The 26084-nt window shown below is 40.2% G+C and overlaps 4 protein-coding genes across 19 annotated transcripts in view; 2 read left to right on the top strand and 2 right to left on the bottom strand.

The window, feature by feature from the left end:
- IntS6 (integrator complex subunit 6) overlaps positions 1 to 5458 on the top strand; it is a 9285-nt gene extending 3827 nt beyond the window's left edge. For all 12 annotated transcript variants that reach the window (XM_089475153.1, XM_089475144.1, XM_089475147.1 and 9 more), the window contains exon 3: positions 173 to 5458. In XM_089475153.1, coding sequence (XP_089331279.1) covers positions 246 to 4505 — 4260 coding nt within the window. In that variant the 5' untranslated portion in view covers positions 173 to 245 and the 3' untranslated portion in view covers positions 4506 to 5458. The remainder of the gene's footprint in view (positions 1 to 172) is intronic.
- Rtel1 (Regulator of telomere elongation helicase 1) overlaps positions 1 to 6809 on the bottom strand; it is a 20446-nt gene extending 13637 nt beyond the window's left edge. Inside the window, exon 1 of one of the 2 annotated variants that reach the window (XM_089475159.1) lies at positions 6763 to 6809. The gene's annotated coding sequence lies outside the window, so the exon portion shown is untranslated. Of the gene's footprint in view, positions 1 to 6246; positions 6385 to 6762 lie in introns of those variants that run through there. The other variant, XM_089475158.1, reaches the window with a different exon arrangement.
- LOC108618678 (uncharacterized) lies at positions 1669 to 13634 on the bottom strand. 3 transcript variants are annotated; one of them, XM_018014780.2, is made up of 2 exons: positions 12153 to 13351; positions 1669 to 11531 (listed from the first exon to the last, which is right to left on the bottom strand). In XM_018014780.2, exons 1-2 carry the CDS (start codon positions 13066 to 13068, stop codon positions 11065 to 11067), a joined length of 1383 nt encoding a protein of 460 aa, XP_017870269.1. In that variant the 5' UTR covers positions 13069 to 13351; the 3' UTR covers positions 1669 to 11064. The 3 variants fall into 3 exon arrangements, 2 of the variants coding, with proteins under 2 accessions (XP_017870269.1, XP_089331293.1); XM_089475167.1 differs by having other exon boundaries at positions 11394 to 11531; positions 12147 to 13634; XR_016271205.1 differs by lacking the exon at positions 1669 to 11531 and adding an exon at positions 11709 to 12034 and having other exon boundaries at positions 12093 to 13630.
- Snx27 (sorting nexin 27) lies at positions 7125 to 26084 on the top strand. 2 transcript variants are annotated; one of them, XM_018014778.2, is made up of 5 exons: positions 7125 to 8095; positions 20983 to 21168; positions 21242 to 22077; positions 22704 to 22882; positions 22939 to 26084. In XM_018014778.2, the coding sequence occupies exons 1-5, from the start codon at positions 7854 to 7856 to the stop codon at positions 23005 to 23007; spliced, it is 1512 nt and encodes a 503-aa protein (XP_017870267.1). In that variant the 5' UTR covers positions 7125 to 7853; the 3' UTR covers positions 23008 to 26084. The 2 variants fall into 2 exon arrangements, with proteins under 2 accessions (XP_017870267.1, XP_017870268.1); XM_018014779.2 differs by lacking the exon at positions 7125 to 8095 and adding an exon at positions 20764 to 20917.

The following is a 26084-nucleotide window of genomic DNA, read 5'->3' as shown; positions in this document are numbered from 1 at the left end:
TCACAGCGCATTTGCGCGCGCGTATATATATACATATATGTATATACATATATATGTTGTGTGCTTTCCTGTGATTGCGTTTTCTTAAATTAAGTTATTTTGTATTAATTTATTTATTTTTTAAGTTTAGATTTTTTTAGACTGTTTTTCATGTATTTTGTATTTTTTTTAGATTGACCAGAAAAGTGTGTTTCGCGCAACGGCACAGTAGTGGGTGTAAACGTGAGCATTGGCAGTGGGCAGCCATGACAATCATACTCTTCCTGGTGGACACCTCGTCGTCCATGTGCCAGAAGGCGTATGTGAATGGTGTGCAAAAGACATATTTGGATATAGCCAAAGGTGCAGTCGAGACATTTCTGAAATATCGCCAACGCACACAGGATTGCCTAGGCGATCGGTATATGCTGCTCACGTTCGAGGAGCCGCCGGCAAACGTGAAAGCCGGCTGGAAGGAGAATCATGCGACATTCATGAACGAGCTAAAAAATCTCCAAAGCCACGGCCTCACCTCAATGGGCGAGTCGCTGCGCAACGCCTTCGATTTGCTCAACTTGAATCGGATGCAATCGGGCATCGACACCTACGGCCAGGGGCGTTGCCCCTTTTATCTGGAGCCATCGGTCATTATTGTGATCACTGACGGTGGCCGCTATTCGTATCGAAACGGTGTCCACCAGGAGATCATATTGCCGCTCAGCAATCAAATACCCGGCACAAAATTCACGAAAGAGCCATTCCGCTGGGACCAGCGTCTCTTCTCGCTCGTACTGCGCATGCCGGGTAACAAGATCGACGAGCGAGTCGATGGGAAGGTGCCGCACGACGACTCGCCCATTGAGCGCATGTGTGAGGTAACGGGCGGTCGATCCTACCGGGTGCGCAGCCATTACGTGCTCAATCAGTGCATCGAGAGCCTGGTGCAGAAGGTGCAGCCAGGTGTTGTGCTGCAATTCGAGCCCATGCTGCCCAAGGAGTCGAGCGGCAGCAATAGCAATAGCAACAGCAGCACCGGCAGCGGCAACAACAACAGCAGCAACAGCAACAGCAGCAGCAGCAGCGGCAACAACAACAATAACAACAGCAACAGTGGCGGCTCGAACAGCAGCAGCTCCACAGCAACAACATCCACCTCGAATGAGCCCACAGCGGACATTGTCTTTCAGCCGATCAAGAAGATGATCTACGTGCAGAAGCACATCACACAGAAGACCTTCCCCATTGGCTATTGGCCACTGCCGGAGCCCTATTGGCCCGACTCGAAGGCGATCACCTTGCCACCGCGCGATGCGCATCCCAAGCTGAAGATACTAACGCCCGCCGTAGATGAGCCACAGCTGGTGCGTAGCTTTCCCGTGGACAAGTACGAGATCGAGGGCTGCCCGCTGACGCTGCAGATACTCAACAAGCGGGAGATGAACAAGTGCTGGCAGGTGATCGTCACGAATGGCATGCACGGCTTCGAGCTGCCCTTCGGGTACCTGAAGGCCTCGCCGAACTTCAGCCAGGTGCACCTGTACGTGCTGGCGTACAACTATCCGGCACTGCTGCCGCTCCTGCACGACCTCATCCACAAGTACAACATGAGTCCGCCGAACGATCTCATGTACAAGTTCAATGCCTACGTCCGATCCATACCGCCCTATTACTGCCCCTTTTTGCGCAAGGCCTTGGTCAACATCAATGTGCCGTATCAGCTGCTGCAGTTCCTGTTGCCGGAGAATGTGGACAACTATTTGTCACCGACGATAGCGAACCAGCTGAAGCACATCAAGAACACGGCCAAGCAGGATCAGGAGAATCTCTGTCTGAAGGTCTACAAACAGCTGAAGCAACCAAAGCCGCCCTATCGCCAAGTGGAAACGGCCAAATTGTGCACGGGCGCAGCGCTGCGCCGGGATCTGGTGCGGCATCCGCTGTTGCGGGATACGTTCGCCAAGCTCCACGCGGAGATCGAGCCCGTGGAGAACTATACGATTGTGGTGCCGCAGCTGACGCATCAGTCGTCCGCAAAGTCGTACCGCAATCCGTTCGATATACCCAGGCGGGATCTGGTGGATGAGATAGCGCGCATGCGCGAGACGTTCATGCGGCCCACCAGCATGGTGGCCAAGGACTCGGGCCACTGTCTGCCCATTGCCGAGATGGGCAACTACCAGGAGTATCTGAAGAACAAGGACAATCCGCTGCGGGAGATTGAGCCGACGAATGTGCGCCAGCACATGTTCGGCAATCCGTATAAGAAGGACAAGCACATGGTCATGGTGGATGAGGCCGATCTCAGCGATGTGGCGCCCATGAAGAGCGGCAACAATTCGAACGGCGGCAACGGCGCCAGCTCGCCCTCGTCCAGCGGCAGCAACTCAAGCGGCATGGGTCCAGTCGGTGGCGGCGGCATGTCCGGCTTAATGCTGGGCGGCGGCAATGGACTGGGCGGCCCCATGGGCCCCATCTCCAAGAAGCTGGAGAGCACGTCGCGTGGACGCAAACGCAAAGCGGGTCCATTGCCACGCGCCTTTGAGTTTCGGCGCATGTCCGTCGACTCGTTGCGCAGCTCCAGCTCTAGCCCCAGCTCGATAGGCGGCGGCTCGGCCAGCAGCAGCGTGTCGGAGCTGGACCTCGATGAGGATAGCAACAGTAGCTACGGCTCCGAGGCGTCCCACAGCAGCATCAACAGCAACAGCAGCAGCAACAGTAGCAGCAGCAGCATCATCATGAACAGCAGCAGCAGCAACAGCAGCGGCCTTAGCAGCAACAACATGAGCATCGCCAGTGGCAACAGCGACTCCGGCATGTCTGTTGGCTCGCATACGCCGGAGCGCATGACCTTTGACTTTAGCGAGGAGGAAGTCAGCGACCAGGAGACGCCTCTCAACGGCTACGTGCACAACTTTATCAATGGCATCAGCGATGAAGAGCGCGCCAACGAAGCGGACAATAACCCCAGCAGCAGCAACAGCAGCAGCAACAACAGCAACAACAATAACAATAATAACAACAGCAGTAGCAATAACAACAACAACAGCAGCGTAATTACTAGCAGCAACAGCACCAGCGTGATTGTTAGTCCCAGCAGCAACATCAACATCCCAGCAACAGCAGCAGCAGCAGCAGCTGTGCCTGATGCAATGTCGGCAACAGCTGGCAATAGCAGCATCAGCAGTAGCAGCAGCATCGCAGCAATTGCTGCCAGCAATGGTGTGCCTGAGCTGAGCATTAGCAGCAGCAGCAGCAGCAGCAGCATCAACAATGGCAGCAGCAGCAGCAACAGCAGCCATCACAATGCCTTCAACAGTAGCAGCGGCGTCTTCTACTTGCCACTCAATGGCCTAACCATGCAGCATGCGGCCTATAGCAGCAATGTGGGCACGCACACGCCCATGGACAGTCCGCTGCATATGCTGGAGAGCGCAACGGGAATGCATAAGGTTGGTGGGGGCGTGGCAGCAATGCCACCACTGCTGCTGGTGCCCAATGGGTATCCGAGTCAGCATGCGGCAATGTTGTCGCCGCCACCAGTGCCAGTGGCAACAGCAGCAGCCGCAGCAGCAGCAGCGGCAACCGTGACACCAGCAGCACCAGCAGCAACAACAACGGCCAACAGCAGCTCAAATACGGCAACAACATCAACGGCAAATCCAACAACATACTTCAGTCATAACGATATCAATGATGCCTCCGAGATCTCGCGCATATTGCAAACGTGCCACAATGGCAACAGCAGCAGCACAATCAACACCAGCAGCAGTAGCAACAGTAACAACAACAACAACAACATCAGCAGTAGCAGCAGCAGCAATAGCAGCAGCAACAACAGCAGTAGCAGTAGCAATAATCATCTAGTAAATGGCTTTCGCATGGATCTGGATCCCATATCGTGGAACTGCTTTGATGCACTGAAGCGCACGCCCGGTGGCAGCAGCAGCAGCACAACAACGCCCAGCTGGGGCAGCTGGGGTAGCGGCTTGACCAATAGTAACAACACCAACAACAACGGCAGCAATAATAACAGCAGCAATAACAACATCAGCAACAGCAACAGCAGCAACAACAATAGCAATCATAATCGAGCCTACAACAACAGTAGCCCAAAGCTGGAGCCCAAAGCATCACCGACACACGTCGGCAACAACAACAACAACAACAACAACAATAGCAACAATGCCAGCAACAACACTATTGGCAGCAACAGCAATTCTATCAATGACAACGGCGACATCCGCAGCTCACCGGAACTGATCCTGACCGAGGAACAGCGCGAAGCAGCACGCAAACATAATATCGATTTGCGAATGCAGGTCTTTCGAGATATACGACGACCCGGCCGGGACTATAGCCAGCTGCTGGAGCATTTGAATATGGTGAAGGGCGATCTGGAGATGAAATCCGATTTTATAGATATGTGCATTAGCGAATCGATGCGCTTCCGGCGACACCAAATGGTCAACAGCATACAGGAGTGGTGGGAGCGCAACCAGCAACAGCTTGAGATATCAAAGAGTTAACGTTGGCTGCTCTGGAACTGAGTGTGCAATATCAGCAGCAACAGCAGCAGCAGCAGAAGCAGAAGCAGAAGCAGAAGCAGCAACCACAACAACAGCTCGCAACAACATTTAATATGTCTGTGATGTCAACAACAAACAACACAAAAGCTAAACCAGCCCTCAACTGAACATCAGTTTTAGATGTTCGATGTAGAGCTATATATATAAATATATGTGTATATACATATACATATGTATATGTATGTATATATATATATATATATAGTGAATGGAAGATCTGTTCTAAAATCCTACGAATTCATTGCATTCGCAGCAGCGCGCCTGGCCAAAACCAGAAATCTATGTACGAATGTATATATGTATATATATAGTTATATATACATATGTATAATATTTGATATGTCAATTTCCACATTTCTAGTGAAACAACAAACACACACATACACAACACACACATATACACAACACACACACTTACACACACATAATTGTATATAGCGAAATTGTCGTGAAAGTTTTTCTGTGTCGTGGGGTTTATATTATATATATATATATATGAATTGTATTTTTTTCTGTTAGGGTTTGTATAGGGCTGTATTTATATAGTTTTTAAGCATAAAAAACATCTAATATTTAAGCATAAAACACTTTAGCTTTAGTTATATTACGTGTAAAGTTAAAAGAAAAGGAAGATGAAAAAAAGAGAAAAAACAAAAAAAAATATATATATATATATAAATAAATATGTAGTATACAGCAAAAAATTAAAAACAATTTGTAGCTTATAGTTTGTATACTTAGCTATTAGTCGATTTAGTCTATAGCCTAATAACTGTATTAGCCACGTAAGCTAACAGTTCAGTTCGTAATGCCGTAATAATCGACAACAGAGAAATCAAAAACAAAATATTTAAAAATTACTATATATATATATATATATATATATATACATACGCGCTAGGCTTAAGCATAAAACAAATCACATTTAATGTTTATTTTAACTGATTAAAAAAAAAAAAAAAAAAAAAAAAATTAAAATGATAATTTTCTATTTTAATACCGCGTTCAACTTTAAATCCTATTTATTAAGTCAGTTATTATTATTATTATTATTATTATTATTATTATTATTATTTTTTTTTGTTAGACCTTAAAACTCGGTTTGTACGTCATTTAATTTTTAAATGATTATTATGATTATAAATAATACTTGATGCTGTTTTTTTTTAAAGTGTATTGTTGTATTTAGCAGAAATTGTCTAAACTAATTATCTAAGCAACTGATCTAATTATCTCTGTATAAATCTAAGCAAAAAGTTTTTTCATAACTTCTTTTTAACACTTGGCTTAAGTTTGATTTTAGGTTTTGTGCAGCAATTGCAACGTTAATACATACACATATATATATATACATACACACACATACACATTTATATACAAACAAACATTACATACATATAACATATATAAACAAATTGAAAAAATGAAAAAAAAAAAACGTTTTCTTTTAAACCAAACACAATTTTGTATCGATACATTTCTACGTTTTTACACACTCTTCGTTGGCGAAACGTAAGATTTACCGTTATAACGTATACCGCTTTCGTTTGTCATGCGTGTATCTCGTTTCTTTTCTATGTATTTACTTAAGCTTCAAAAACGTCAACACAGCGAAAACAAAAGGCAACTCAAAATATGCCTACGAAAAAAGAAAGAAAAATTTCAAAATAATAATACTTACAATTAGAAGATCTCGACAATTCTTGAATTTGATATGAATTTCGTTATATGTATGTATTTTTATTTTGATTGACACACACACACAGTCCCGGACTCACTATGGCTGCCCGCTGTGCCTACTCAGCGGAGCTCATGTATGATATGAATGTGTCCCTGTGCCGTCCCTGACATCTCTCTCTCCCTTCCACATCTTCACTTTATGTTTGCACATGCAATTTGATCACTGGCTCCCTTTCTTCTATCTATATGTATTTATTACCGGCTCTTTTTTCTAGCAATATTTAATACTAATTCAAATTCTTAACCTTAAAAAGTATTTCGGGTATTATTTTTATTACTGTCTGTTTATTAGCAAATAAGTTTGTGAGTTGCGGTGTTTAATTAATTTGCACTTTCCAGGACTTGAAATAATATGTAAATTAAAATTTGAATGTTTGCGGTAATCGTCGTAAAAATGTGAAAAACACAAGCTATAGCTTAAATACAAACGAATTAATAATATCCAGAAATTGTGTACTTCAGTAAGGCTTGCTGCAGCTTCTGCGTTCCACTATTCGAAATGTTAAATGACATTTTTTTAAAAATCGACACTAGATTTATTTATCAACAATCGTCAACAAATGCCAGCTGATTGTAATCGATTACTGGTTCATCGCTATTAATAAGATATCGAATATCTATCTAAAATTGTTTCAAAGTTTTCTACCAGTTTTATGTTAGAATAAATCAAATGTGATCTTAATAAATAGTTGCATCATAATAATAAGCTTATATTATAAAAATTATTGTGTTTGGCATGTTCGGCTTGTGGTAAGCGTTGCCATTTGGCGGCGAGCCGCCTGCTGTTCAGCTCAATATTGAACCGGTCACGAGGAATCAGCTCATTTGTACCGTTCAGTTCATTGTGCAGTCACCTTATGGACAAACCCAACACTAGCGCCTGACAGTTGTTGGGCGAGTGGCAACGGCAAAGGCAAAGACGAAAGAGGCGAAAGCAAAAGTGAATTAAGGAAAGCAAAGGCAATATGCAAAATTAATGTGCGCTACGCACGTTGTTTGCTGTTAACTGTTTAATCGCAATGCAAACTATGAACAATTGCAATTGCTAGCCCATAACACACACTCGCACACACACATCTAATTCACTTAACAAATCACGGCGTGTGATACCGATTTCGGTTGCAGTTGCAAGTTACTACGATTTACCAATTTCCGTGTTATTTATTATTTCTTTTTTTTTTTTTTTTGTGTGTGTGTATGATTTGCGGAAAGTAAAAGTGGCTGCCGCAGCGGCCTGCCTTTGCCTGTATGTGTATTTGTGTTCGTCTCGATTATATTCATGTTCGTTTGGTTGCGTTTGTGTGTGTGTGCGCGCGCGAATGTTTGTGTGTAAAAAAAAGTTGCAGAAATACAAAAGTTACGCAAAAACATAGCAAAATTGTGTAAAATAACAACAACCACAACGACAACAAAACCTGCCGCCTGCCAGTGTGTGTGCTTAGGCTGCGTGCGTCCGTGCGTGTGTGGGTGGGTGTGTGAGCGTGCGTGCGTGTGTGTGTGTGTTTCGGCTGTGCTCTGCTTGAAACGCAGCGTACCGGCTGCACAGAAATGAGCGAAAACAACGGCACCAGCGGCACCACCATCACAGCCGCCAATGGACCGCGCGTCGTCACCATCTACAAGACGGAAACTGGCTTCGGCTTCAACGTGCGCGGACAGGTGTCCGAGGGCGGCCAATTGCGTTCAATCAATGGCGAGCTGTACGCTCCGCTGCAGCATGTCAGCGCTGTGCTGGAGAACGGAGCCGCCGAGAAGGCGGGCATCAAGAAAGGCGATCGAATACTCGAGGTGTAAGTATTTACCGCTCTTAATGAGAACAATAAAATAATAGCATAATATATTGAAAAACAAGCCATAGCGAAACTTCAAGGAAGCTTTATGTTTGACCTGTTTGTTCGCGCCCCGCCCCGCAATGCTGCTCTGACGTGAGTGAGAGTGAGTGAGCGAGCGACCCACCCACAAAACGTCTCCACTCGAAATGGAAAAGAAACTTAAAACTGCCGCTTGGAAGTCCTGGAATCAATAAACACTGCTCACTGTGTGTGTGTGCGTGTGTATGTGTGCGTGAGAGAGAGAGAGAGAGGGCTGTTACTGTAATTCGCCGTCATCATATCTGGCAACCGTTTGTTGCTGCTTCTTCTTTAGCTTCTTTCTATTGTTGTTATGGCGTAATATTTATACCATTGTTTAGCCACATTTACATGCAAACATTCACACTTGCGCGCACCTACATAAAGACATATGTGTACATATCTATGCACACATACATACATGAGCGCCCACAGAGCCAGCTAATTAAAATGCTGCCCTCGCTCCCTCTGCCGCTCTGCATGCATTGCTGCTCTCTGTCACTCCACTCAGACGCTCATTTATATGCTCTCTAAGTTTTTTTGTTCGTTTCTCTTGTATTGTTTTTTTTTTTTTCTTTTTTTTTCATTTGCAGTCTGTCCTTTGCTAAGCTTTTTGTTTTGCATCTTTGACATTTTGTGTTATCGTCGCTCAGCCAAATGCTATCAATCAATGCATGCTGCATATAATTGAGTTTTGTGGTGGTCGCCCATGTTGTGATAACCTTTTCAGCCCCATGCCCCACTCAGACTCTCTCTCTCGCTCTTGCTCTCTCTGCAGCTGTCTCTGTCTCTGCCTCTGTCTCTTTGACAGCTGCGGAAACCTGCGCACAAATTCAATTAATAAATTTAGCTATTTTGTTGCGCGGCGGATAACAACTTAATTATCGTTGGCATCGCACACCCGCAGCTCCCACAGTCAGCCCACAATTCACCCACTGCACATAACTGTGTATGCCACGCCTCGCGCGCTTCTCGCTCCCCGCCCCGTGAGAGCACACGCCACGAATTGGCAAATGTTTATTTTTCATATAGACTGTTTTTTTTTTTTTGACGAATTTTCGCACTTTTTGCTGGCAGCACGTCATTTTCGTTGTTATTGTTGCCGTAGCTGTTATTGTTGTTGTTGTAGCTGCTGGGTGGCCCATTATTTGATTATGTATGTACTGTAGCAAGAACAACAATTACTGTTATGATTTGGTCGCACGTGTGCAAACAAAGCAACAGTAATCAGAGCTTCACAAACATCCAAATAATTTTTTTTTTTTTACATATTTGTTTTGTTTTACTTTCGTTACGCGTTTTATATTACTCTCATTAGCTAAAAGCGCAGCGTTTAGCGGTTCATTTGAATTCTCGTTTTTTATTTTTATTTTTTTCTTGATTGCACTTCTTTTAAACTTTAACTATAAATAATAAATCTGCTTGACTCAATCGCTGTTAATATAAATGATTCACCAATTTTATTGCTATTTTTATCGGTTCACTTTTGGAAATGAATTCGTTTTTGAACCAGTTTAACTACTTTTTCTATTAATACGGAACTTAAATGGCAAACATCTCATTAAAGTTCATATTTAAATTATCTATTTGCGATCATATTCTCCAGGCAAATTGTGAAATTTGGCATTTGTTATGCTTAGGCAGAAATATTAAAGATTTATTTATTTTGTTCGTTCTTACATATTATTGCTCATTTTGTTTACATATTGTTACTATTTATATATGTATATGGGGCTATTTCTGACATACGTTTGTTTACACTTTGATAATAGTTTGCATTGATATGCAAGTCTATATATGTATGTATGTACATATATATACTCATTTTGTATTCGTTTATTTTGTACGATTATAAGTGACCGGACTTTTAAGCTGTACCTTGATAATGCAAAGCCAGCTTATCTGAATATTTGTTGTATATATACTATAATTTATATATATATGTACATATATACATACATATGGCTATATAACCGAATAATTAAAATGTTTAGCTACAATTTTATTGCCTTTGTTTTGTTTGCAATGTAATTTGATTCTCTTCCGTTCTCATGAATTTAGTTCATTGAGTCAGATAGACATATATGTATGTATGTATGTATGTATGTATGTATGTATGTATGTACAATATATGTTTATTTTCGCAGCACTTTTTGAGATCATTAATATTGTAAAAGGCACAAATTGGGAACATTGATTTGTATTGATTTTCCTCTTTTTATAGTAGTGTGGGTCCTGTGAGCAAGTAATATAATTATAATAATAATATAATCGATTAATCACTTAATTCTTGAAAATTATAATAAAATGTTTATATATATAATTGAATATATATATTACATATCTTATTTATTTCTTTATGGTTAATAAAATGTTTATATATATGAATATATCTATTATATATATATTTTATTTATTTATTTTGAAAATTTGTCATATTTTGTTTCGAATTACATTACAAGATCATTCATATGCAAAAAAGGATTTGTTTAGTTCGTGATATTATGTCGTTTGCAGTTGCACTTGCCCAGCCCTAATTTCGTCCAGCCCTGTGTTTTGAGTGTCTCTCATACACGTACTTCTTCACCATTAACTCTCACTCTCGCTCCATCTCTCTTGCTGTTTCACTCTCTTTTTCGTTAGCGCTGGCTTTGAGGGGCGTTTTTTGTTGTTTTTGTTTTGGGCTTTTCTGTTGCCGGTTGGCAACCGTTAATGCCGCCTCTTCGCTCCCTCCACATCCGCCTGGTCGTCGTGCTTATCAACATTACAGTTTTATTTCAGGGCGCTGCACAGGGATAAGGTTTGGGGTGTATATATGTATATGTATGTCTGTGTGTGAAATTTCTCTCTCTCTCTCTCATTGTTTATTCATCAGAACAAATGCTTTGCAATAATTTGTTGCTAATAACTCATAGATTCGGCCATAGATGCCCGAGCAGGCGTTGCACGCCCCTTATAACGCCCACTGCTTGCTGCTGCTGCTCCTGCCCCTGCTCCTCCTCCTCCTTTTGCTTTTGCTGCTGCTGCCACTTGGTGGGCACGCTGTTGCAGAGGGTACCATTGCAGCGCACACAGTAGGGATCGTTAGCGGTGCATTCGGGCACCTCGCTGGCACAGCCACGCACCGTATAGACCAACTGGAGCCGGCTGAGGACGGTGCTCACGCACAGCTCGGCTGGGCTGCTGCAGTTGCTTAGCGCCATGGCGCTCGGCAGCTGCATGGCAGCGCAGTCGTCGCCGTGCTCCAGCGAATTGCACCGATAGCAGCTGCGCACCGACCAGCGGTTGCAGCCGTCGCTGCTGCGGCAGAGCTGGCAAGCCTCGCCGCTGCCGGGCAGGAAGTTAGCATCCGCGCAGCCGCGACGCAGCAGCGTATCTGTGGAAATGAATGGGAATAAGAAAAGGAATAGCTGAACAAAAGAAACAAGAAACAATCTGGAAAGAAGCATAACTGTTATATGCTAATGCGTTAAGTTGGCTGCGCGTGACTAATGCGTCTGAGCGTGTGTGTGTGTGTGAGCTTCAGGGCTGCAAGCAGTTAATAAACAGTTCCTGATCTAAATGCTGCGAACTAGTTCGCAATTTCTCTTTATTTTGGCAAAATAGCAACTATTAATATATAAATCTTATTTCAACTCAAAATTTAAATGTAAATTCAATATTCAAAAATTCATAGAGCCCATGAAAGTCATTTATCAAAATAATTGTTTTACAGAGTGGTTAATATTTGGAAGCAAAGACAATACACAATTTTACACTTCAATACATGCGTGGGTCTCGGTTTGGTTGAAAATCACGGACTGAGCTTAAATTTGGAATTAAAATAATTGCTTAACGAGAGAGTAGTTTAAAGGGAGAGAGAGTGGCTCATAGCTGAAACTGGACAAATGAATTGATTAATTGGAACTGGCTCATATTAACGCAGCGCCTGACTCACCCAAGCCTGGCTCAAAATTGGAACTAGTTCACATTCACGCAGCGCCAGACTCACCCTAACCTTGCTCGCACGAGTAACAGGCCGTTATGCCCGGAGCGCACTGTTGGCTCTTCAGAGCATGACCGCTGCGGCAATTGGGATCGCTGGTGGAGTTGCAGGTGGCGCAGGCAATGTCCTGGCATTGGGCGTTGCAATTGTCGCCATAGCATTCCTGCAGCTGGCCGGTGGGGAAGAAGCCCATGGTGGTGGAGCAGCCGCGCTGCAGCACCTCCGTTTGGTTATTGTGGTGCGTGAAGCAGCGCTCCCGATGGCCATACATCACCTTGTTGACGCACTGCGTCACAGTGGCATTGGACAGCGCACACTGGCCCGGCTGCTCGGGCTGCTGCTCGCGCTGGCAGTCCGGATTGCTCGCCACGCGATTCGACGTGCACTGCAGGCAGTGGCTCTCGCTGACCGTTAGCTCCGCATTGCAGCCGTTGTAGTTGCACTTGAGGCAGACATGGGGGCAGTCCGGGGGCAGATTGGTGTGCTCGCAGCCGCGCTGCGTGTTGCTCAGGTGCAAGATGTTGGTGTAGCAGCGATCCTTCTCGTTGTAGACCGGGCAGGGCAGCAGCAGCTCGGGCCGCGTACTCACATCGATGCAGGTGGCCCCGCTGCACTGGTAGCAGCGCAGCCGATCCACCGGAAAGACGTGCCGGTTGCAGAGGCTCGTAGTGCAGCGATCGCAGGGCTCGGCGCAGTAGCCATTCGGATAGAGGCGACGCAGGCAGCCGCGACGCGTCAGGCCCGCCGTAATGGAGGTCACACACTCATCGTTCGGCTGGCTGCACTCCTCCACCTCCAGCTGCTGGCCCGGCCGTGTTGCGCACTCCGCATCCTCGGCCGAGTCGCAGGCGTAGCATTCCAGGCCAACGGCAGCCAGGAGCAACTGCATCACAGTCAGAATCCATAACAAGCACCTTGAGCTTCGCATCTTCTCGCCACTGTTGCCACTTTTCGACTGTCCAACAAAGAAATCCTAAACGATTTGGGCTTAGCCACAATTCCAGATTAGATTAGCTCGATGTCTATCATCAAGTGCTTTGTCCAAAATGCCCTTAGTCTTTTCATTGTTCCATTGTTTGATTTAATATATATTCTATATAAATAAATATATATATATTTTATCTCTCCGATCGCACTGATATTGTCAATTGTCCATAATAAAGCATTGCGATGTCTTTCCTAGACTCCAGTATCCCCTACATAGACTTCATTTGCTCGAATTGAATTCGTTTTCTCTATTTAGACATTGACGTAAACCCCGGTTTCTATATAACACAGTTTCTATTTTATCGTCTTCTAAATCTGGTTTAAATCTTCTCTCTGTATGCCTATAATTGCAAGCCTATGAATTAAATAAGTTCCTATATGATATACTGTAGTATATCATATATGTAGGAACTTATTTTTATCAATATTCCAGGAAATATCATAGAATATATTTCCTTTCTATAATTTTTAAATGCTGTTGGCATCAAAGGCAACTGTCAAATGTTAGTCTACTATGCCATATATACTCTATATAGATATAATCATAAATATATCTAAAATAGTCAAACACAAGCCGCAAAGAGCAAACAGTAATCGCCTAATGGAAGTCGGGTGTTATAAGCTCTAGATATTAGATATCAATAATTTAGTATAGCAACTATTCATTGGATCTAGATCATGAAACTGTTTCAGGAAAAAGGAATATTTATTACTGAGTTGCATTTGCCATGAATCGAAAGTGTGTGCGAGTATATGAATGTGTGTGTGTGTGGATGTGTGCTTGTTACACTTAAGATATTTTGCTAAGCTTTTTGGGTTTCTGCTTCTGTTGCACTTGCAATTTGGAATGGCGCACGGTCGGGGCATGGCAATCAATGGGGATTATGAACTATTTTCATTTCTTGTTGCTCGACGTGTGGCTCGTTGAAACATTTACGGCAACAATGCCATTCATCCACCCATTCGACCCACTCACCAACAACAACCAAATAAAGAACGGTAAACATGAAAATAAAAAAAAACATACATACATAAATTCAATAAGCTTAGGGTTGAACTTTAGCTAGCTGTTTTCCGTGCTACAGGCGAAGGTATATTTCTGCCCAAACGCTTGCAGGAGCATTGGGTATATTGAATAAGTCCAATATCAGCAGCAGAACGTGGAGAAATGGATCGAAATTGATATAATATTCGTGAAATTTCGAAACTATTTGAAATTTTTGAAGCCAGGCACAATTCTTAGCATGTCATATAAGGCTATATCTATCATTATATATAAAAACAGCAGTCTTATCTTGATTAACAAGTCTCATATATCGCATCAACTATTCCGGATTCGGGATAGTTTCTTATATCCATAATATAATATAATCAATATTCCAATATAATCAACAATTCCATATACGATATAGGAAACTATCCCATCTGCATATCTGTACCATTGCCCTATAATTTTGGCAACTGCAATATCTAGAGTCTCCAAGATTGATATATAAATAAATGACAGCCTTTATAGCTGGGTATTACTTATTCCCTTAGTGATAGATATCGATAAGGGAATAAGATATAGCGATTTATTTAATTTAGAGATCATATAAGCTGGAGACTCTATATATTTGTATATAAAAGTTTCGGTATTGTCATTTATGGTCTATGTTGACTTGACCAGAAATGTTTTTGATATTCGATATAAATTCACTTGATTTCAAGTAATATAATGTTAAACTCTCTATTGTTGTTGCATAAAAAAATAGTTAGGTTAGGGTATGTTCTTAGTCGGTCACTCTCACTTCGATATTTCGAATCGCATTATAACGCAGCCTCAAAACCATAAATAGTACAACGTTTATCTACTTTGTTGTATGTTCAGGGCTTCTGACTGCTTAAGACAGCTTAATTTATTTAGCTCTTTCTCTTTTGCGCACATGCGTTCTATCTCTCTTCCTAGCTGACTCTCAAGTAATTTACAAACAATTGCTAGAGCTTAATGAACTTAAGAGCTTAATGTATTTAAAGGTATTAATTTAGGCGTGAATAACTTGATTTTTCCAAGCAAAAATGGAATGTATTCTCGCGTTGGAAATCCAAGGCCAAAAAGGTATGGCGGATATATCTACGTTGTAAATCGAGTAAAATTGTATACTCTACAGTTTAAGAGTTAGAAAACCCAAATTTGTAACGTTACGATCATATATGGATAATTGAAATTATATAATATTAATAATATATAATAATAAATCCCTGTTTATCCAAACGCCATATAAATTTTTGAATCTATATGATTCTATTCAAATATGTATTTTGTATATATTCTTCTCTTTCTATTTAAAACATACGAGTAAGGGTATTCACACGTCGACTAAGTGGCTTTTTTCGTTTTTTGTTTGAATTTATTTAATGCTACCACAAATTTTGTGTTTTTGTGGTTATGTGTTCCATGTTCTGTTGTTATTCCCATGCTCAAATTGTTGTTGTTGTTGTTGTTTGCTCGGGTGGCATATGCCCCAAGAATAATCAATAGATTTGCGTCACTGGATTGGTTTTGGCAGAAGTAGGTGAAAGTGCTTGGAGGTTGGGCCCGTCAGCCCTTGGACTAAGCTGATGAGTTTTGTGGTTTCCGGGGCTTGGACTCACATTTGGATTTAGATTTAGGTAAATGCTTCGAAAAAGGCAGCCAAAATAGCAATATTTCCGGAAAGAAAGAAAAAACATGTTCAGAGAGAAAGAGACATAAAGAGAGAGAGAGGGAGAGTGAGTGAGATATGGATATATAATTTGTACACAGGTGGAAGCGCTATAACAAACAATTCTGAGATTCAGATGATTAGCTAAAAAACGAAAAGAATATACCCTTATGTATCCTTATATATGTAAAAGACAAGGGTTTATAATTTCCATTCAATAGTACTTGACTAGATATGATACATGGGTGTAACATATCTAAGTTAGATCTGGTCTATATACATATGTATATATAATATACAGTAGAATCCGATTATAACGACTCCATTTATAATGTTCAACCCGTTATTATGACGAAAACTATAGACCCCAGACAAACTTATATGGGGAAACGTATATGGCTATAGCGACCTCTGGTTGTAACGACCGTCTCTTGAGCATCGTCATGACCGGGTTCTACTGTACAATATATTTCAAGATTGCCTTTTCAGCTTAATTTAAAAGATATTTATCTGATTTACATACCATACCATATTATAGAAATAGTTTTCAAGTATTTATATTATTATATATGAATATTCTTTATATTTATATTATTATATATGAATATTCTTTAAAAACTTCAATATTATTTATTTTCACATACAAATTTCATGTTTCGGCTTGCAATTTAAGGAACTTAGACTCAACCTATATATACAAAACCCCTTTATTTATATACAAAGTATGTGTATCTAATCCACTATAAATGTTGTTTACCACCGCCAATTGAGCGTTAGATTTGCTCGGGACGTTGTTGAAGTACATCAATTTGATTGACGTTAATTTTATGCTCTGTTTATTTAATTTGCTTGTGTTGCTGTGTTGGCTCAATTGATTAACTAGTAAATCGTAATCTTGGATAATAGACAATTTAATATAGTAATCCTTAACCCTAGGTATTTCTGAAAAACAAAATTTTGTTTGCCAACCGAATAATTGTGTTTATTCTTTGTTTCATTAATTTCTCTTATATTCTTATTTGCAAAACAAATGAATATTGTGTAAATAAAGAGAGGTGTATATATTCCATCATCTAAACTAAATCGGGTAGATATGCATAAAATTGGTTATTGAATGTGTTACGAGAAAAGTATTTTGTGTGCGTACAAAACTTCAACAGGAATGAATATTGTATAAATATACTTTTACTTCCTCTCTACATTTCTTTAATTCTTTCTCCCCCCCCCCCCCTCGCACACTTTCAACTTTGATTTTTAATTACATAAACGCTCAAATAACTTTCAACAGTTCAAAAGTTGTTTCTTTTTGTCAAGGGATATTTGGAAGAAAGTGCTAGAAGGATATCAAGCACAGCTTTTCGTGCAAATTGTGAGCGAAATACGAGCAAAAGAGGAGAAAAGTGAAAAAGTATAGGAAGTACAATAGAATTTCAAGTACTATAAAGAAGCTATAAGACAATTTATACTATACAAAGAGCAACTGATTGCCTGTGAGATACCCTGTATGAGCCTTTTATTTGTACCAAAATGATTAATATTATCATAATTATGGATAACGTCAAAACGTTTTATATGAGAAACATATATAATTACAGTACAAACTGAGGTAAAGATGGAGATAGAGATAGTGATGGAGATAAAGATAGAGATAGAAATAAAGATAGAAATAGGATGGAATTATAGATAGGGATAGAAATAATAAATATATAAGTTTCATTTGCCTTTTATCCTCATAGGTTTCTCGCTCAAGACATTGAAGCGATTTACAGGGTATACAAAAATCTATATAATTCATCTTCTTTTATTATTGGCTAACCCGAATCCATCTTCAAATCCCTTAAAATTTTAGCTGTAAAAAGTTTGTTCTCTTAATGAAAATTCTGTTTGCAAAGAGAGCTCTTATATTTGCATGCATGTTTAGCATTGCAGCGCCATCTACAATTTGCAAAAGTTGCGTAATTGTTTGAACATGTTCACGTGGCTCTGTCAAATAAATGTATTCTAGTTGTTAGCTGCCGAAACTGGTTTCGTTTAGTGTCACGTCTCTCCGCCAATCTCAATCTCTGCTGATCTCCTGCAGACTTTGATCTTTCACTTGAGCTATGCCAACTTTGTTCATAAGGAAGGCTATAGTTGCCTATGGCTATGTGGCTTACGTGACATAACTAGCCATAGACCAACTAATTAGCTGTCAAATATAATAGCCACTTTTATAATGGCATATGGCATTGCCAAAGGTAAAGTGGGCTAAAATCTAACAGCCATTAAATTGTAAATTGAAATTAAATATTATAGTATTATAATAAATGCTATAATTCATTAACTAACTCGAATCTTTCTTAGCAGTAATTAGCTTAACGTAAGCTTCAATATCATTTTAAGATTCATTTCGAAGAAGAAACTGAGTATAGCAAAAGTTTTTATTGACCTAAGCTGAGCTCTAATTGTCATGGATTAAAACTGAATTGCAGAGTATCTGACTAGTCGAGCAGAGAGAAGAACTCTTTAGAGCCAGAGCTGAGTTTAACTGCTTGCTGACTTGAAATTAAATTACAGGGTATCTGACAGTTGCATATTGAGCATTATGCCACTAGGAACAGTACTTGGCAATTGCTGAAAAGAGTGGAGTTTCGCTTGGACTGCTTGTCAACTTAACAGCGACTCTCAACAAGAGCTCTGATCAAATTTAATGAGTATCTAAGTGGTCGTGTCTTCAACAGATCTTTGACAGTTGCTCGAGAGCTGCTTTAAGACAGCACTTGGTTGTTATGAGAATTACAGAGTATCTAGTAAGTTTGGCATACAGCAGGCGTATGTCTGCATGTATATATGTATCTGTGTGTGTGTTTGTGTGTGTATGATAGGTATGCTTCAATGTGAGTCATGTCGCATTGCTGTTATTTCTGTTGTTATTAACATTGTTGTCCCTGTGCGTCAGCGGCGGCACGAAAAGCAATGATATCTGCGATTTATTTATTTGTGCTGCAGTGGCAAAAGTCAAACCGGAAAGACGCACACACACACACACGCAGAATGCACACACAACAACAACAATGTCTAAGAAGTGTCGCCTGGTCGTGTCCAAAGGTGGCCAAAAGGAAGCCAACAACAAGCGACAGCGCGGCGAATGCAACTGCCAATCGAATTGGCTAAAAGCAAAAACTTGATCGAATCTAAAAGCAAGCTGCAGCCTAAGCCATACAAAATTGGTGTACAAATGTACATACATATACATGTATATCATATGTATAAATCTTTATATATATTATACAATTTAATCTAATGTAATGCCATTGCATGCAAGTGTTAATAAATTGAATTACTCTATTTCAATGCATTTGCCTATTTAGTTTGCGGCACACCCATTGAATATGCAAATGCGAGGTATATGGGTTATCTGCAAATGTACATACATATTAACGCAACAGGGTATCTTGCAGTCGTTCACGCTCACTCGAGTGCACGTGCAACTGTAACTTGTTTGATTTCTCTACTTTTGCTTCGTTAACAATGACAAATTGGCCGGCGCTTGTTTCGTGGGCACTTGTGACGTCACAGGCTCAGCCGTTGGCGTTGCCAGACTGCAGCAGAGATAGGCAGAGTTCGCTCCATAGTTCGCAGGCTGAATCACTGCCAAATGAATCAGTTTTTTAATCAATTTTCAGTTTTTCAAATATTTTTATCTGAAATATTTTTGCTTTTTTTTTTTTTAATTGTTGAAACCATTCATGTTGCATGCGTTTGGCTTGTGCTAATTGAATTAACTCATTCGTAAATATGTATATCGTCATTCCATTTGGCGTTTGGCAGCGAATGTAATTAAGCACTTGTAAGACTCATTGGACAATCGTTGAATGCAATGTAAAGTCAATTGGAATAATAAACAAATATTTAATAGAGCTGCCCAAGCATACAAATGGGAATTGTTATTAGCTACACACATACATATATGTAAATTGAGTTTATTTCGTGAAAATTGAATTAATGACGCTTGCGATTCTCTGTTGCCCCGGCAAATGTTCGCTATTATTACTCTTTATTATTTTTATTATTTCACTCTTTCCCTCTTCCTATTTCTCTACCTTTCACTATCTTAGTGCTTTCCTATTGGGCTTCTTTACCTCTCTATATATCTTCTCCTCCTGCTCTCAAAGGGCCCATTCCTCGTCTCTCTCAATATCTACCTTTCTTTCTCTGTTTTGCTTTCCTCTTCTTGTTCAGTCTCCTTCTTATTCTATTTTACTTTCTATTAGTTACTATTCCATACTTTTGCCCTTTCACACTCATTATTGCAGAGTCTATCTCTGTCTCCCTCTCTTTCTTCTTAACTTTCGCTCTTTCTCTCTGTGTCTGTTTACATGCTGTATCTCTTTCTATTTCGTTATCTATGTATATTTATTCTATAGATCTCTCGTTTCTTTTTTGTGGCTTTTTTTTCTCTCTCTCTCTTTCTTTCTCTCTCACAATATATATTTTTCGGTATATATCGCTCTGATTTAATTTATTTAAATTTTGCTCTTTCTCTTTCTGAAACCCTCCTCTGAGTCTAGTTCTGTTTCACATTCGGATTCTGTTTCTATTGCTTTCGCCTTTCGTAATATCCTTAACCCTGGAATATTGCTTTCTATGCAATTTTACATCAAGAATTCAATTCCTATATACATATGCATATATATGTTTTCAAATTGATTAACTCGCTAGGATTTATCCATGCATAGTCGACGTGCCCCAATAAATTGTTTGTTTTCGATTGAGAGCCGTAGAGCCGTAGCGCCGTAGAGTGGAGCTCCATTGAATGTGCTCGAGTTTATCGTAAACAAACTCAACTTGACCCGAATGGCAAGTCTGTTGACAGCGGCGTCTTATCAGTGCGCCAAGTGCCAGAAGGTGCTCCAAGCGAGCGAATCAGAGCTTCCATCAGTCCACCTCAGAGCAGTGGCTCAGTCTTTGTTTTTGCTTTTAATTAATCAGACTCTGTCGAGCAGCAGCCGCCTGAGAAACGCGTGCACTTGACGAGCGGACAAGCCACAGAGAATCCTTTAGAATGTTGCCCTTTCATTGCATTCACTATGCGCAGCTCAGCGCGATGGAGCAGCGCTGCAGGCGGTATTGGAGCCACGGAATATCCAAAAGTTATTCACAAACTCTCTATCTCTCTCTGTATATTGCAGCAATGGCGTCAGCGTGGAGGGCGCCACACACAAACAGGTGGTGGATCTCATCAAATCGGGCGGCGATTGCCTGACCCTAACGGTCATATCGGTTACGCAGCAGGAGGCTGACCGACTGGAGCCGCAGGAGGATCAAACTGGCTATTCCTACATAGACTACTCGGACAAGCGCTCCTTGCCCATCAGGTGAGTAGTTGCTGCGGTCTGCTCTCCAGAGTGATCCCGACGCCAGTCTAATCATCTGTCTATCTCTGTCCAGCATACCCGACTACAGCATTGTGAATCGGAATGGGGAGCGCTACATTGTCTTCAATATCCACATGGCCGGCAGGCAGCTGTGCTCGCGTCGCTATCGCGAGTTTGCCAACCTGCACTCGGCGCTGCGCAAGGAGTTCAGCGGCTTCAACTTTCCGAAGCTGCCGGGCAAATGGCTCTTCCAGCTGAGCGAACAGCAGCTGGACACGCGTCGACGGGGCCTCGAGCAGTATTTGGAGAAGGTGTGCGCGGTGCGCGTGATAGCCGAGAGCGATGCAGTGCAGGATTTCCTGACCGATACGGAGGATGATATATCTGCATCCCCGGTGGACATCAAAGTGATGCTGCCCGACCATGAGGTGACCAGCGTATCGGTTAAGAAGTCATCCAATGCCCAGGTGGTGTGGGAGATATTGGTGCAGCGCGCCAACCTTACAGCCTATACGCAACAATATTTCTATCTGTTCGAGATAGTTGAATACAATTTCGAGCGGAAGCTGCAGCCACACGAGATACCGCATCAGCTCTATGTGCAGAACTACAGCACCGCATCCTCCACATGCCTCTGCGTGCGTCGCTGGCTCTTCTCCGTGAGCAAGGAGCTGACCCTGCCCGATGGCGAGCAGGCGGCGCGCTTCATCTTCTACCAGGCCGTCGATGAGGTGAATCGGGGCAATATACGTGCCGAGGGGCGTCTCTACGAGCTGAAAGCATTGCAGGATGCCAAAAAGGCCAACGACTACCTCGCCTTGGCCCGCACACTGCCCGGCTATGGTGATGTTGTCTTTCCTCACTGCTCCTGTGATAGTCGCAAGGAGGGCCACGTCGTGCCCGCCGTGGGTGAGTCCCAAAGTCCACTAATGGACCAATAGGCATTTTGGGTGAATTCTAGAAGAGTTTAGCTAATTTATAGTTTAGCTATATAATCAATAATAAATATTGTACTCGTAGATAAATATTAGAAGAGCTTTATTCACAGTTCAGTTGAGCTAACATATAAGATTATGTAGTCCCCGATCAATGGTAGAATAGTCCATACTATTCGTATATTCATGTTCATAAGAAAAGATCTCCAACAATCAGAACTGGTTCGCATGCAATTGAAGTGGATCTGCATTCGTGAGAAGTTTTTAGATTCAAATTTCAGTTCGCAAGTGACTCAACGATTCACAATTTATACTATACTTATGCGATGCTTTCCATAGTATAGTCAAGCTTCGTCTTTAAGTGGTTCAAGGAAATGCAGTTAAAAGAGAACAAAAAGAATAATAAACCCATTCAATGAAAATTCCAATCGAAATCAGAGACGGTCTATTTCAATGAGAAGTGACGTAATGATTCGAAATTGTAATATCTGAACTAGTTAAATTTAAATTTAGTTTAAATATAATAGCTCACACTCATTCCATTTAAATAACAACTAGTAATATTTGAAACATTCAACTAATTTTGTAATGTATTTGCAGGAATGAAAAGTTTTCGCCTGCACGCGTGCCGCGAGGATGGCTCTTTGGAGGCGCAAATGGTGGAGCTAACATGGGATAGCATCACTAGCTCCGAGAGCGACGAGGAATCCATGTCGTTTTGCTTTCAGTACAATCGTCCAGATAAGCCACCACGTTGGGTCAAAGTCTATACGCCATATGTAAATATATATAAATATAATACTCAATCTATGCTAACTGTTATACGTTTTTGTAGCACGCATTTCTCGCGGACTGCTTTGATCGGATTATGGAGGAGCGCAAATGGGAGGACAGCGGCGATTAGAAGGATTTCTTACGGGCTCATCAGACGCATTGATCAGATCTATATAGATATATATATATATATATACAAATATACATATATATTGCAACCTAACCATCCCAGCAACATCACAGCGAGCGGCTCAATGCAATCTTAGTCACACTCACACGTATACACATACACACGCACATACACCTTCGCAGTCTATTGTATTTCAATCACAATTTTGTATATTATGTATGGCAGATTATTCGATTGTGTTGTGACTGTGTGCCTGTTTCCGTTTCCGTTTCTCTTTCCGTTCCCTTTCTCGTTGTGTATCCACTATTATTTCGTTAGCTTAAGCAAAAAAGTGAAATTAAGAATAGAGAAGGCCAATTAACTTAGTCCAAAATGATATATACATGAGATGCCCATAGCCACAGACACAGACAGTCACAGTAATCGATACAGAGAGGAATAGAACCATATTATGTTTTAAGTGCTATATATCTTATGTATATTGTATAAAATATATATTAGCTATATATGATGATATTTGTAAATTATGCAATGGGTTTAATACCACCATCAACAACAACAACAAGAACAAAAACACAAAAATAAAAACGAAAAACGAAAACAAATGTTAACAGCGGCAACAAAATGTTTCAAGTTTATTAACAGCACTTTAGCACATAGAGTTAGAGATAGAAATAGAAAGAGAAAGAGAAAGCAGAAGAATGTTAAACATTACATACAAACAAACAAATTTATATAGAAACATACACACACCCACACCCACATAACCACACACAGCAAAGCACCAATTAAACAAATGTTAAGCAAATCAAATTTATAGATTCTCATTGAAAACTTTATTCAAATATATAAGAAACAAGTAAGAAAGCTCTAGTCGAGACTGCTCGACTACGAGATCCCCTGAACCCTTGGAGTGCTAGCTATTTCAATAATTTTTCGCGTCTTTCAGCTTACACAAGAAACACACACACATACACAAACACATACACACACAAGCACCCACGCATAAACACGCACGGGCTGCAGTGTGCGCTTACTTTGAGAACTTAATTGTTTGATAACTTCTTTTGTGGACGTACGATCTTCATGAAACTTTCAGATTATGATTATAACATGAATATGCATGTAATTGCCAAAGCACAAGTCTCTAGTATTTGAAATACGCTTTTTACAAAAGTGAGGGTAAGGGGGTGAATTTAGAGGTGGGGGGTAAATTTTAACAAAAACCGAAATTGTATAAATTGCATATAAGCATATATAAAAAATTTGGAGACTCTAGCAATAAAGGTGTAGAAGATATAATTTTATAACTGGTTTTCGATAAGGTTTTTTATCGATAAAAAAAGATCGGGATGAGTTATCGAATTTTAATGATAAACTCGATATCCGCGCTGTAATTACGAACATTTTACAAAAAATTTGAAGTCTCTAGCTCTTATATCTTCGGAAATCGACGCGTTCAAACATACGGACAGACGGACAGACGGACAGACGGACAGACGGACAGACGGACAGACGGACAGACAGACAGACGGACAGGGCCAAATCAACTCAGCTCGTCACCCTGATCAAGAATATATATACTTTGTGGGGTCTGCCACGCCTCCTTCTGCCTGTTACATACATTTCAACAAAACCATTATACCCTGATTTCCCATTTTCAATGGGTTCAGGGTATAAAAATTCTACAAAAGTTATTATAAATATATAAAAGCAAAACATACACATGTATACACACTCAGAACACACCCACATACACACACACACATATATATATATATATATATATATATATATATATAATTTTTTTATTATTCATTCATGCATTTGCAGTAGATGAACACAAAAAAATATACACACAGAGCTGCTAAAACAATGTAAAAAGTCAATTTTAAATATAGCAAAAAAAAAAAAAAAAAAAAAATTGAAAATAAATAAAAAAAAAAACAAAAAACGCAAAATCGAAATGCATAGAACTTTATATAGAAAATACAATCAAATATAATATATATGTACGAATGTATATATATACATTTGGTCTGATACATCATTTGTATGTAGTAAATAACAAAACAAAACATGTTGATTATGTACTCACTTTGAATTTTTCTAGTAGAGAAGTAAACAAAAATGTTAGTTACACGTAAGAGCTGTTTATATATATATATATATAAAAACAAAAACAAAAAAATTATTGAATCAACTGAAAATATGTTCAAACTAAGAACTCTTTTTTTTTTGTTTAATCGAGGCAAAAGTTAAGCAACTATGTGTGTGTGTGTATGTGTGTGTCGCGTCTAACATAAAGCAAATACATATTGTTTTCTTAAAGCAACAATTCAGTTAATTTAAGTAATAGAAATCATTGCAATCATACACACAGCCGCACACACATACACACACCTACACCACTCACAAACACACTCATGTATATATATACATGAGTACATATACATACAAGTACATATACGATGCAAGTGACGTCTGCTTGTGATATTTACAATTTACACAATTATGATTATGATTATCTATGTATGTATATCATATATGTATATACATATATATACATACATAATCATTACCGACATGATTATTATTACATATGATTTTTTTTGTCTTAATTATATATTTATTCACTTTACGCTATCTTATATATATGTATGCACAGTGTCTCAAAAGCTGAATGAATTTGTCACTAGAAACATAAACATTTCCGATTACAACAAAATAAATTATAAATAAAGGATTAAAGAACACACTCTTTGGCCATTTACTGTAGCGCGAACGTTTTACGTTTTTTTTTAGTTTGTATTATCAATGTATATTCCATAATAATTATTATTATTATTATTATATATGTATGTATGTTTATTCTATTATGTATTGCTCCATAAATTATATAATTATTCTATATATATATATTCAACTGATTTCACTTTCCTTTGTAGTAAATGCAAACACGAAATAGACGAAGAAAGAAAACTTCGATGAGCCGCAAACAATTGAAAAGAAAAATGAAAGAAATTAAATAAATATATGAGAGAAAATGTTAACATATTTAACAATTAAGCAAATAA

This window comes from Drosophila arizonae, chromosome X (genome assembly GCF_054131065.1).
Source record: "Drosophila arizonae isolate 15081-1271.41 chromosome X, UAZ_ARI_1.0, whole genome shotgun sequence".
Lineage (NCBI taxonomy): Eukaryota > Metazoa > Arthropoda > Insecta > Diptera > Drosophilidae > Drosophila > Drosophila arizonae.
This window is presented reverse-complemented; position numbering and strand designations above follow the sequence as displayed.